General features: G+C 46.0%; 2 protein-coding genes across 3 annotated transcripts in view; one reads left to right on the top strand and one right to left on the bottom strand.

The window, feature by feature from the left end:
* The window catches only part of jag1b (jagged canonical Notch ligand 1b), a 28,099-nt gene extending 19,803 nt beyond the window's left edge, over positions 1-8,296 (top strand). Inside the window, exons 18-26 of the mRNA XM_085800722.1 lie at positions 315-431; positions 1,211-1,238; positions 1,671-1,756; positions 2,364-2,477; positions 2,573-2,682; positions 4,643-4,882; positions 5,473-5,604; positions 5,885-6,026; positions 6,608-8,296. Of these exons, the coding sequence (XP_085656848.1) occupies positions 315-431; positions 1,211-1,238; positions 1,671-1,756; positions 2,364-2,477; positions 2,573-2,682; positions 4,643-4,882; positions 5,473-5,604; positions 5,885-6,026; positions 6,608-7,083 (1,445 nt within the window). The 3' untranslated portion in view covers positions 7,084-8,296. The remainder of the gene's footprint in view (positions 1-314; positions 432-1,210; positions 1,239-1,670; positions 1,757-2,363; positions 2,478-2,572; positions 2,683-4,642; positions 4,883-5,472; positions 5,605-5,884; positions 6,027-6,607) is intronic.
* A 1,066-nt stretch (positions 8,297-9,362) lies between these two features.
* The window catches only part of slx4ip (SLX4 interacting protein), a 30,181-nt gene continuing 27,026 nt past the window's right edge, over positions 9,363-12,517 (bottom strand). The window contains exons 6-7 of one of the 2 annotated variants that reach the window (XM_085800733.1): positions 10,953-11,059; positions 9,363-10,857 (exon numbers count right to left, since the gene is read on the bottom strand). In XM_085800733.1, coding sequence (XP_085656859.1) covers positions 10,080-10,857; positions 10,953-11,059 — 885 coding nt within the window. In that variant the 3' untranslated portion in view covers positions 9,363-10,079. The remainder of the gene's footprint in view (positions 10,858-10,952; positions 11,060-12,517) is intronic. The other variant, XM_085800732.1, reaches the window with a different exon arrangement.

Raw genomic sequence — 12,517 nt, 5'->3', positions numbered from 1 at the left:
AGTTCCACGAGGTCCACAAACAGTTTTTATCCCCTCACCCTGTCAGCGCTCCCTCCTCGCCCGTTTCTCCCTCTCCTGTGAGCGCTGACAGATATCCGCTTAAAATTACTGATTGCACTGACAATGCACTGGAAGGTCGCGGAATGTGGATTCCCTCAGAGAAAAACCGACCGAAAAAAGCCAAACCAAGAGCCGTCTCCTGCGGCTGTTTTAAGGTTTATTATTGCTCTGATAATCCTCTGCAGTGCTGGAGAAAGCTCACTGACCAAAGCTATACTGTTTCTTTTTCTCTCTTCTCTCTCTCCCTCTCTCAGCCAAAAACTCCAGCTGTCTGCCAAACCCGTGCGAGAACGGCGGCACCTGCGTGGTGTTCGGGGAGTCCTTCACCTGCGTGTGCAAGGAAGGCTGGGAAGGTCCCACATGCACCCAGAGTAAGTGCTCTCACTCTTCTGCTCTAAGGGAGACTGATGGAGAGGATAAGAGTGGACAGTTATTACTATTAAATGATGATAAAGCTCCTGCTACCTAAAGCAGAGGTGAAGTCCTGCATTTGATTAAATCTGACTTTCTCTCTCATCCTCTCTTGAATCTGCACCTTTTTATTTTTTTTCCCTCTTTGCTTTCCCTGCCGGCCATGAGGAGAGGAGGAGGAGGAGGAGGAGGAGGGAGAAGGGGGCTGAGGAAAGTGGAGACAGATGTTTCTCCCCCCACTCCTCCTCCTCCTCCTCCTCCTCCTCCTTCTCCTCCTCTTCATCCAACACACACCCCTCTCTCCCCTTCTCGTCGTCACATTCCTGTCCAAACAGTGACATGTCGGCTCGTTCTGCAGCCCTCCTCCATTTCCCTGGGATTCCTGCCCTGAACGCATGTTCTCCAAAACATGAATTCCCCCGACTTTTCTAAGGGAGAAACAGCCGACGCTGGGAATGTGGGTGTGGAGGTGGGATGATGGCTGTTGTTGAGGAGCTGGAACCCCCCCGCACCCCCCCCTCCCTTTTCTTTTTTAAAGTGTGCGAGTCGGCTCAGTTGTTTGGTCTGCGTGGTTAATAAGAGAGTAATCAGCCCAGGCCCGAGCGGCCCAACACGCCTCTGCACACGCAAGCTCAGACGTGCTCTCTGCTGTCACCTGCACTAAACACTCAGACATGAGACAGGCAAAAAGACACACACTGACTGATACTCTTCCTCTCCATTTTTTGTTCTCTTCCAGATACCAATGACTGCAGTCCCCACCCTTGGTAAGTGGATGCTTAACATTTCCTGTCGATTTAGTGGGAGAGATGTAAACAGGCTTCTCCTCCTGCGCGGTGGTTTCTCACCTGCAGGCTCTCTCTGTCTCTTCTCCACATCTCTCTCGCTACTGAGAGCCAAGCACACACCCTTCCATGTCATTCCTGGGATGCAATCAGCTAACCTTCTTTAGTGAACTCCCAGGCTTCACTCTTATTTAACCACACACCACTGGAGCTCCCTCCCAACCCCACACACACTAAATAAAAAGAACAAGTCTGATTGCCTTAATTGCCTTTGAGAATGGTTGTTATATGTTGACTGGTGAGAAAATTCCAGCCTGCAATGGCTTGACATTAAGAAAGAAACCAACATTGATAGATGCCAGTGTGTTAGATACAAACTGAGGTCCTGCTCTCTCTTTCTCTTTTGTTCTGCAGCTACAACAGCGGAACATGCGTGGATGGGGATAACTGGTACCGCTGCGAGTGCGCCCCGGGCTTCGCGGGTCCAGACTGCCGGATCAGTGAGTATTAACCCTGCCTCCCGCTCCTCCCTGATCCCTGTTTGAGCCGTCGGTTAGAGCGGGCCCGGTCGGCCGGCGGGACCGTCCCAGTGGCTCTAAATGGAAGGTCTAGTCGGCCAATTATCTGTGCGTTGGGCTGCGGGCCAGGCCGAGCCATTTCGGTGTCACCTCACTGGGCCCTGCTGCTGTCCCCGGGGGAAACCGGCTTAGCAGGCCAACAGCTAATCAGCCATGCTCTCTGACACTGATTACACAGATTGTTTTCCCTCTTAAAGGCTTTCAGATGGCCACATTCTTTCCCATTGCAAACCCTTTGTTCTGCTAAGTCCAGCCTTTAGCTCCTGCATACCTGCTAATGATGCTACTTTTAATAAAGCTGCATGGGGGCAAGACCGTCCCGGGCTGATTTAAAGCATGTTTGCTTGTTTTTTATTAACTGGCGTGTATGTGTACGTACTGTTCAAATGACACATGACCTCGGTGAATTTAGCCCAGGAATTAGATTTGTGTGCTGACTGCTTAACCCAATATTTGTGTGCTGTCTGGCTGTGCTCTCCATTTCATGAAGGAGCCATTTCTTACCTCTCGCGCTCTCTCCCCCTGACAGATATTAATGAGTGCCAGTCCTCTCCATGTGCCTTTGGCTCCACTTGTGTGGATGAGATCAACGCGTATCGCTGCTTGTGTCCACCAGACAGGATGGGGCCCCACTGTCAAGAAGGTACAAGTCCTCACGAGGCGTTAAAAGACACCCACATAACAAAAGCCACTCTTTCTGGTATATACAGTATCTAACACTGTGGTTGTATTATACAGTGACGAGGAAACCTTGTTCCGTTAACGGACAAGTCACAATGGATGGAGCCAAATGGGATGAAGACTGCAACACTTGCCACTGCTATAATGGGAAAGTTGTGTGCACAAAGGTACGTCTCCATCATTTCATTTATTGGATCTCCATTAGCACCAGCACATTAGCATAGCTATTCTTCCTGGAGTCCAAACATTAAAATTGTCTATTTAAATTCTTCCAAGTCCATCAAGGAAAAAGCAGAACAAAAACAACTAATACAGTCACAGCACACAGATACAGTCATACAGTAGACGCAGACATACACAAGACACAATACACCACCTGTACAATACAATTAAGAATCAGTAAATGTATACATACAAGGGGAAAGCAATATAGCAAAACATACAAAAACCAAAATAGTAATCTCACAGGACAAGGAAGAGAACAGGCACCATATCATATAGCATATACCAACTCCCTCATGTGCACCTGCACAATTCAACTACTGCAGCTGCAACATTAGAAGAAACTGTTAGAGCAGGAATTTATACCTCTCTTTAGAATCTATTAACACAATATAAAGTGGCAATTAATTCCACTCCAGGATGACTCTGAACAAAACAGATTTCTTCATCACGTTAGTGTTCACTTAGGCAAAGTAAACCTCCCTTCAATAGCATGTCTCCACTGATGTGAGAACAAACAATACAAAATAATCAAGCTTCATGTAGTGTTTATGATGGCTGTGTACAGCTGTGAAGCACATGATGTCATTGTTTAGCAATGGGTGAAGGGTGGTGTAGAATAACTGTAACAAACAGAAACGGCCTCAAAAGGCTGCGTGGGCGGCCGCGTTCTAGACTGGTTGATCTTCTGAGCGCTCAGGTAGGGCCACGTCAGGCCACAACAACGCTCCGTCACAGGGTGGAGCTGGATCGGGAGTGTCAGATTCTGAACCGAGATGATGCCATTTGTTTCGAAAAGAAACACAATAGCACTGTTTGAATCAGGTGTCAGATGCCAACCACAGAGTCTCCCAAAGTTGCTCGGAGTGAAGATGAGTTGCAGCAGAGGCCTGAAGTAGTGCTATCATTATCATGCTTGTTTAACCCAGCACATGAACGGTGGTGCTGCCTCACTGATACGCCCCCCCCCCCCCCCCCCGGGAAGACAACGCTACATGGGGGTGAAAGTGATCCGGGCCTGTAAGGTGTAGGCTAAACATAGTCTGATGTGGGAATACGTATGTGTTTCATGCAGATTATAGAAGCATGTCCCGTGACGTGCAGCAGAGAAAAATGAATCTTTACACAGCTACTAATATCCTTGACTGGGAAAAAACCGGTGTCACTGATTCCATTCCAGTCTGCAGTCCTGTTTAGGGCTGGGTATTGGATCTCTGGCGCTCAGTGCTGCAGACACATTGCCAGCAGCAAAATCTGGCTTCAAATCTCTGGACAAATGAGTGTGTTTGAGTGTCGAAGGTTTTAAAATGTGTTTGGCCACAGATCTTGATGGATTTACACATAATAATCAAGACACAAGAGCTATTAAATGAACCATTTTGGGGAGAGTTATACATCTTTTTTTTCCCTTTAGATATTTAATTAGGATCAAAATCCTGCCAATTTTAGACTTAAGGCTTTGTAGAAAATATGTAATGTTTGAAGTTGTTGCTTAGTTCTATTCTGTTTTTTTTTAAGTGTTTTACAGAGAGGACCTGTAGTATTTGTCAGTAGGACTGACAGAATGTGATAAGACACAGTGGTGCTTTGAGCTAACTGCTCACAGTGACACTGACATTGTTAACCTGTTGATGTTAGTGGGTTTGTTTAGCATTTTGTTTAGCATTTTAGCATATCATGTTTGGAGGTAAGAATAGAGCAAATAAAACCCCAACAGTGGTCTAGACGTTTCACTAAAAGAGGAGGAGGAGAAATAAAGAGATCACCAGTGAATTATCCTCTGGGGACCACGAATATCTTGAAATCCATCCCTTAGCTGTTGAGATTTGACTCTGTATGTGTGATGCTGCTGAAAGGCCAAAGGTCTGTGACATTATCTCAACAACGTCATGTGTTCCTCTCCAGATGTGGTGCGGCCCAACGTCATGCAAACTGGCCGCCAAAGGTCGAGGCGGGTGTCCCTCAGGTCAGAGCTGCATCCCCATCAAGGAGAGCCACTGCTTCGTGAAGCCCTGCCCCGACTTGGGAGAGTGCTGGCGCTCCAACCCTCCCCCGACCCCCACCAAATGCCACCCGAGCTCCAGTTACCAGGACAACAGCTGCGCCAACATCACCTTCACCTTCAACAAGGAGATCATGCCTCGAGTGAGTTACCTAGGCACCAGGGAGGGAGGGAGGGAGGGAGGGAGGGATCGAATCGAAAGGGGTCTCGGGGATCATTTTTCACGTCTCTCCTTTAGCAGCGCCGGTGAAGGAATGAAAGCTGCAGACTCCTCCCAAACGACTCAGACATTTATTTAAATGTGCTCCCAGAACACAAAGGGGGGATATTTCTCTGTGTTTTTGCCGTCTTCATCCAAGTTCTGGTCACCCTGAAGAATCAGGCATTCACGACTTTTGCAGCTCGTGCCAACCCAGCCCCCTCTTAACCCCACCGCACTGCGAGATTAATTTGAAGATCATATGGATTTGAAGTGAACAGGACCACTGGCGACTCTGTCACCACACAGGATCACCACTCGCCAGTTGCTTAACAAGCATGACAGCAGATAGTGACAAGCATATGAGCCTGTGGTCTTTAATCTAAATGAGGTGGAGCCCAAACCAGATAGCATGTTAAACCTACTGCCAAAATGTAGGCCCAGCCCCCCCCCCCCCTCTCTCTTTCTCTCCTTGATTGCTGCTGTATTTTTCCATGTGTGCTAACATTTGCCTAATTTCTCCTTCCTGTCCAGGGCCTGACTGTGGAGGAAGTGTGCAAGCAGCTGAGGCACTTGTACGTAGTGAAGAATTTCTCCTTGGAGCATTCTGTGTCCATAGCCTGTGACCCCTCATACTCAGCCAGCAATGAGATCCACGTCTGCATCGTAAGTGGCTCCTCTCTCCCCTCAGTCTACCATATGTTTGTTTGCTTCTATTAATGCACACTCGTTTGAAAAGAGAAACTGTTGATTTATACCCTGCAGCGTGCATTCTTAGCAGCACTAAGACACGCTCTAATGGGATGTGTGGCGGTTTTTAGGTTTGCTTGTTTTCTGTCATCAGTTTTGACAGCGTGTAAACACAAACAGCGGCAGGCAAGAAGGAACTTGAGCCTAAGCTGATTTCACATTTCAAACCTCTCTCTTTTCTCCCTGGCACTTCCAGTCCACTGACGACCGTCGCTTGGACCGGAGCCCCATTAAAGAGATCACAGACCGGATAATCGACCTGGTTAGCAAACGCAACGGGAACAACACCATCATCTCCGCCATCGCAGAAGTGCGCGTGCCAAGCCCCAGCAAAACTGGTATGAACCACCTCCGAGCGCTGGTCGCTGCCTTTTCCAGACTTGCACACACTTGCATGAGTAGAAGTACTGTAGGTGGGAGGATTTGTTTTTTTACCTCTTTTGAAAAGATCAGATGAGACATAGTCTGAAAATGACAGAAGAGCACCGGAGAAAAATGTGCACGTATGGAAAAAAAATTCCTAAAACCTCCCACACAACTGTGGCCGTCCAGGTCTGCCATCTCATGGCAGTTGTAATGGAGCTTAGAAAGAATCTAGGCAGGATTTCAGTGGAAAAGAGCAGAGCTGCTTGGCTACGTGGCTTCAGACTGGCTCGCACTGTGACTGGCTGGACTCTTGGTATGACTCCCGCATGTGTCCGCCATTCATCAACACGGTGACAGCAGACTGCCGCCACGGCCAAATAGAAGCAGCCTCCTCCCTTGTTCGGGGCTCAGAGGTCAGGTTGCACTGGCAAAAGCATGTTAATGACTTAGCAGGCTTGACATAGCAGTAGAATGAAACCCAGCGTGGACTGTTTAACCGTGGCCTAATTATTGGAGGCATCTAACCTGTGACTGTGGTCCTTTCTTCCACCAGACTACCTTGTGCCCCTGCTCAGCTCCGTCTTTATCGTCATCTGGGTCCTGGTGCTCGTCTCCATTTTGCTGTGGTGCATGCGCCGCCGGCGGAAACAGAGCAACCACAACGGGACGTCGGCCGCCGGCTCCGAGGACAACACCACCAACAACGTGCGGGAGCAGCTCAACCAGATCAAGAACCCCATAGAGAAGCACGTGGGTCTGACGGTGGCCATCAAAGACTACGAAAACAAGAACTCCATCATTGCCAAAACAAGGACAAATCATCCCGAGGGGGATGAGGACGACAAGGAGAGGCACTTGCAGAAGGGCCGCTTTGCCAAAAAGCCAGCATACACACTGGTGGAGAGGGACGAGAAGACGCCCATCTCCAATCCCAACTCCACATCCAAACATCCTAATTGGACTAATAAACAGGACAACAGAGACTTGGAGACAGCAAACAGCATAAACAGGATGGACTACATTGTATAGCAGACAGCTGTGTTGCTGTGCAACCAAGCCTTATGCCTTCACACCCCGGTGGTGGGTGAAACAGGGGAGCTTTGGCATGTGTAGTTGGTAAACTGTCATGTCAGTCGAGACCCCACAGTATTTTCAGATATTCCCCGTGTTAATTTAAGTTTTGACAAGCTGGCTTACACTGGCAGTGACAGTTGCTTTGGTTGGCTGGAAACACAAGGCACTGGTATACATTTCACTGTAGAACTAGCTGCAAAAGTGTCTTCCTATACATTTCATTTCCCTTGTTTTTTATTTTAATTTAGTGGACACATGGAAGGGGCTCCTGGTGTAATTGTTGTACAATGACTAAAACTACCCGACGTGTTCAACACTAGAGCTAATTATTTTTAGTATGTGTTTGAATTCTTCCTAGTTCCGTTTGGAGAAAGTGCCTTTTCAGCTTTAGACTTCAGCAACTGTCAAATGAGAAAAAAAGATCAACTTTATTATTTATTTTTATTTTTTGGTTGGGCAGGGGGAGGGGGAGGGAAGGGCTCAATGTCAGCAGTTGCTGCCGATATGAAGAATTTATGTGTCGATTTAGAACATGTAGATATGTACATTTTTTTTATTAATCATTGTGTATATTTGATTTATTAACTTAATAATCAAGAGCCTTAAGATATCATTCCTTTTTATTTATGTCTAGTTTGAAGGTTTTGATAGCTGTGGAAGCCTACCATTTCTTTCAGTGACTTAATTTTTTTTTTTCCAACACATTTTTATAAAAGCCAAATTTCAAAGAAGACAAAAGATAGGCACTTGGTGCCTGAAAGAAACACTTTTTTCCACACATCTGACATTTCATTACTTGTTGCCAGGACCTTGATTGAAGGCAAGTGAGGTTAGGACAACAAAAGATCACGGCTGCTGCGAGGGACGGACATGGTGGCAGACATATTGCTTGCCACCAATGGATAAATACGTAAGGGAACAAAAATCCTTCAGCAGCTTCAGTTTAACCCATTGACATTTCAAAGGCGGTCACAATCCACCAACTTGCAATGCAAGTCACTTCAATAGAGACACGCCAGAATTCCCATCTGCTTTAGTCAGCGTACTATCATAAGCTAGACCATGAGTACTTGAACAGTAGGGGGGCAATGGGAACACTGTAGAATCAGACAATATACACTGCCTTGCTCTGCAAGAGTCTGCTCTGTTTCTGTGCACATTTGTTTCTCTCTTTTTTTTTTTTTTAAATGAGGCTCTTAAAGACAAACATGTTTTATCTCATTTGTTAACCCTTTGAGATCATGGCAACATTTTGTCCTATTTTTGACTTTGTGTTATGAACTTGAGAATTATGTGTTGATCTGGCAATATATTTTTGAAAGTCATATTTATTAAATATTTTGTATGAAAAGAGAATTAAAGTTGTCTTTGTTCTGGAGAGCGAGTGCAGAGTCTGTCTGTGACGCATCAAGCCAAACAAGTCTGAGCATTTGAAAGGTTTCTCATGCAGCTGGCGTGGGAACTGCTGCTGGAGAGGAATCAGAGATTTGAGCAAGAGCTCTGTCCAAATGTGTTTACAGCTAATTACATTGTAGCAAGCCATCCTCGTATTAAGTCAATCCAGGAGACAAAAATACCGTTCCTCCTCATGATCCCCAGACAATGTTGCCCTTGTTGGTTAGGTTTAAGGAGCAGGCTTAACTAAAACCTTTTCAAGTTAGGGGATCTTGAAGATCTTCTCATCTGCAGAACCCGTTGAAAAGAATTAGACCCAGGGGACGAGCCATCAACACCTCTTGAGACTGATTTAACCATATTAGGACTTAAAACATTGGGGTCAGTTCCAGAAACCAACCATGTTGTCTCTGCTTTGATAAGACCAGAACTGGCTTCTGCTGGTGACTCATCTCAAGTTACACAAGCCAACTGTGACAGAGAGGCTGCTCTAATTTATTAGTGACATCATCACTGTTGTTGGACAGACATTTAGTGTCATCAGCCAGTCTGGTCTGAATGAGCAAACTGATGCTCAGAGATCGACATGTTACTTCATGCTTGGCTGCTTCCAGAAAATCTTGAGCCTGTTTTCACATTTCCACAAATATTCAACGAGATGCTTTTCTTGTGGAAAACACATTTATTTTTAGGATAAAAATAGCACAATTAAAAACGAACAAGGAGTCATGTTTTCGAGCAGAGCTATTTGATCGTACATCATCCTTTAATTGACTGTTGCCCCATGTTCTCTGGGCCAACTGAGAAACACGAACAGCCCCGTCGAGTGTTGGGGCGACGACAGCAGCTCCACTTAAACCTGAGGTACTGAAGACGTCCCAAATAAAACCACTAATTCTCCAATGCTGCTCGTATACCCGCACACATTTGGTCCAAGTTCAATATAAAATCTGTATAATAGCCTCGCATTTAAATATACATTTCAGGTACTTAGCAACTAAGCATTGAGCAAATTACATATGAATGAAATCTAACTACGAAAAGACATATTTGAGAAGAGAGTGATGAAATAAATCTGGAAACAGCAATCAATCACACCAGAGCTTCAGCGGGGAAACTGGACAGTTTTCAGACACATAGGAGCCAGTATTTCAGACTGAGAGCCATGACGTACTGCATGGCTCCTGCCTGTCTGAAATCCCCAATCTTTAACACAAAACCAAATCTAAACTCCAATTAAAGGTTTTTGACTTTCATTTGCGAGCCTCTCTTGACCACCACTACTTATGGGTGGAGGCAAAGTCTGTTTCAAGTATTTGACAAAGCATAACTCAAGCGCTTGTGTATCAATTGCCATAATGTGTTCATTTGATCTGTGTGTGTGTGTGTTGAATGTCTGTGCAGCACATGTGAAAACAACAGATATTGTAGTAATATGCGACATGTACAAATCCAAGTCATCTGAGGAGACTACATGGGGGAAACATGCAGCCTGACACAATATCATCTCTATCTCTGTGGCGTCAGGCATCTTTCCTGTAGCTCGTCTCTCCCCCTCAGGACCTCTTCAGCCGTCGTAATCTAGAGGTTCTGGGCACATTTTCTCTCCCCTCCTCTCCGAGTGTGGATCTGGAACTAATAGAGGAGCCTGAGGATGCAGGGTTGACAGATAGGCCCCTCAGACTTGCGGCCAGCCTGTTTTGGTTTGTCTGTGCCGTGTTATTGCTTGTGAGGGGGAGCCTCTGGGCCCGTTTCCCTGGAGTAAGCAGCTCTACTTCCAGTGTGGTTTTCTTACACTTGGAGACTGGGAAAGCCTTGGACTCAGCCTTGGCTTCCACTGGAGGAAGGGGTGGCGGAGGAAGAAGGTCATGCTTGGATGTTTGTGTGGAGCACTCGGTGGAGTGAGTTTGCATTGTGGCTGGAGGTCTTCCAAGGCACGTCCCGTTGGCCCTCTGTGGGTGAGGGTCTTCCCCTGCCTTGCTCAGCTTGCACCTCTTGCTCTCGCTGGTCTCCTGACTGATTCCATGCTGCCAGAAATCTGCTGAGGCCCCGTTCGGGTCGATGCTGTCTGGAGGTCTGTTCTCAGTCTGCTGCTCCTGAGGCAGGCCATGCTTTCGAGTAGTCCTAATCTGAGCCGTGGCTTCAGTTAAGACACTGGGGCAAGGCACCTCAGAGTCTGCCTCAGAGGGGGCTTTCTGTTCAGAACTGGAGTCTTTTGGGCTCGAAGCAGATCTGAGGTCCCCTCTTTGGTCTTTGGCACAGGCTCCCTGGTCAATTTGCTGCTCTCCCACAGTGGAACCACAGAGCTCTTGCTGGACACTCGCTTGTTTGGCTCTGAAAAAGTTAAAAGGAGAAGAGGATATGAACAGATACTTGAGTGTCCTCTCTGACTGGTGGGGCTGGAAAGTTCTGCATTAGATCATACTTACATCTTTTGAAGCACAGTCTTCTTTGTTTTTGTGGGGCTGTTTAAAGCCTCTTGGGTTTCTCCCGCTCTGGAAAAATATTCTGATCTGCTTAGTTCACTCAGCCCAGTCTAGAGAGGACAAACAGAATCGGTGTAAACAAAAAATATTATTCCTGGCATCCAATGGAAAGGCTTGGATCTACAACAGACTGCTGTCATCATCTGGCCTTAGTGGACTTATAAAAACAATCAGCTGACTGCTGTAAAGAATCACACAATAATCAATACATTTTATAGTGAAAATTGGATATTGATATACATTTATTCTCTTCTGACTCTCCTGAATTCCAAATTGTGACTGTTCCCACTATTTGAACTATGAGACTGTACAAGAAAAATGCTTTATAATGCATACAGAGACACTTAGTAACTCCCCAGCTGGCACAAAGAATTAGTCCTCCACTTCATACTGTCCAGAGAAACCACCTCAAAGGCTTCAGAACATAATCACCGACTTGTCATAGTGTGATGTGTGTTTCATAGACGCTTGGAGTGATGCTTTCAGCCTGAGGCAGAATTACTAAACGGTGAAACCACGTTGACAAGTTAAAACAGCGATTAAAGAGTGGCTCATTATTAAAATGATGGAACAAAGCAGAGGAAAAATGCAGTGGAGGCATGGGAATGGAAAAATGCAAAAATAGAGTAAGAAGGATCTCAGAAGACTAAGGACCAGATATAAACAAGTTAGTGGAAGTAGCCTTATGGTTCGCAGACTGCAGCAGCACTTTGAGTCCCAGGTTCACTGGTTGAAACACAAACAGACTGGAAAAATGTGGACAGGAAGAATCCCTCTCTTCACTCTCAACCACCACTGTTCTGACAATGTCGTCAAGTAAGAGACTGTGGAGAGATTCATGTCTGAATACTTACTGCCACTATACACTCAAGCTTCTGTAAAAAGCTGGCTAAAAGGTTGAAATTTCAACACACCCACATAATAAGAGGAACCTCTGAGGCAGAACAAGGAAAGGGCAAAAGATTGGATCTCTCTAACGTGTGCCCTCAACAGGCCACTAACGAAGGTTAATCACAGGTCTTTTCCTTGGCTGACCTAGAGCTGACTCTGGGTTTATGAGAGAACAAGAGACGCTGGTGGTAAATTGAGCAGAACCGAAAGGTTGAGAGTCGGCCAATTTATCCTAAATTAATTGCATCAAAAGGGTTGGTACTGTACAGCTCTTTCAGAGCAGGCCCAGTTCAGAGACTGAACCAAAGTCCAAGTGCACTTGTTTAAACAGAATGAGCAGCACAAAGGTGAAGAGCTTCATGATGCTACAGGCTCTTGCTGCATTGAGACATGATCTCAATACAGTCTTTTTGAGTATATTTAGTAGGCATATTGTTTACTAAATACTATCACTAGCATGTAGGCAGGCTAAAACAAATAAAGTAGAACTGAGGCTGATTGAAACGTCACTATGGCACTGGATGAAAAAGGGAAGGTATTAAGATGAGCCTCAGGGGGACAGGAAGAAATGTAGTTTCAGTTCATCCTGTGGGTGTGGAGTGATACTATATTGGTAT

This window comes from Trachurus japonicus, chromosome 15 (genome assembly GCF_045865225.1).
Source record: "Trachurus japonicus isolate A0001 chromosome 15, Traja_1.0".
In the NCBI taxonomy this organism is placed as follows: Eukaryota; Metazoa; Chordata; class Actinopteri; order Carangiformes; family Carangidae; genus Trachurus; species Trachurus japonicus.
This window is presented reverse-complemented; position numbering and strand designations above follow the sequence as displayed.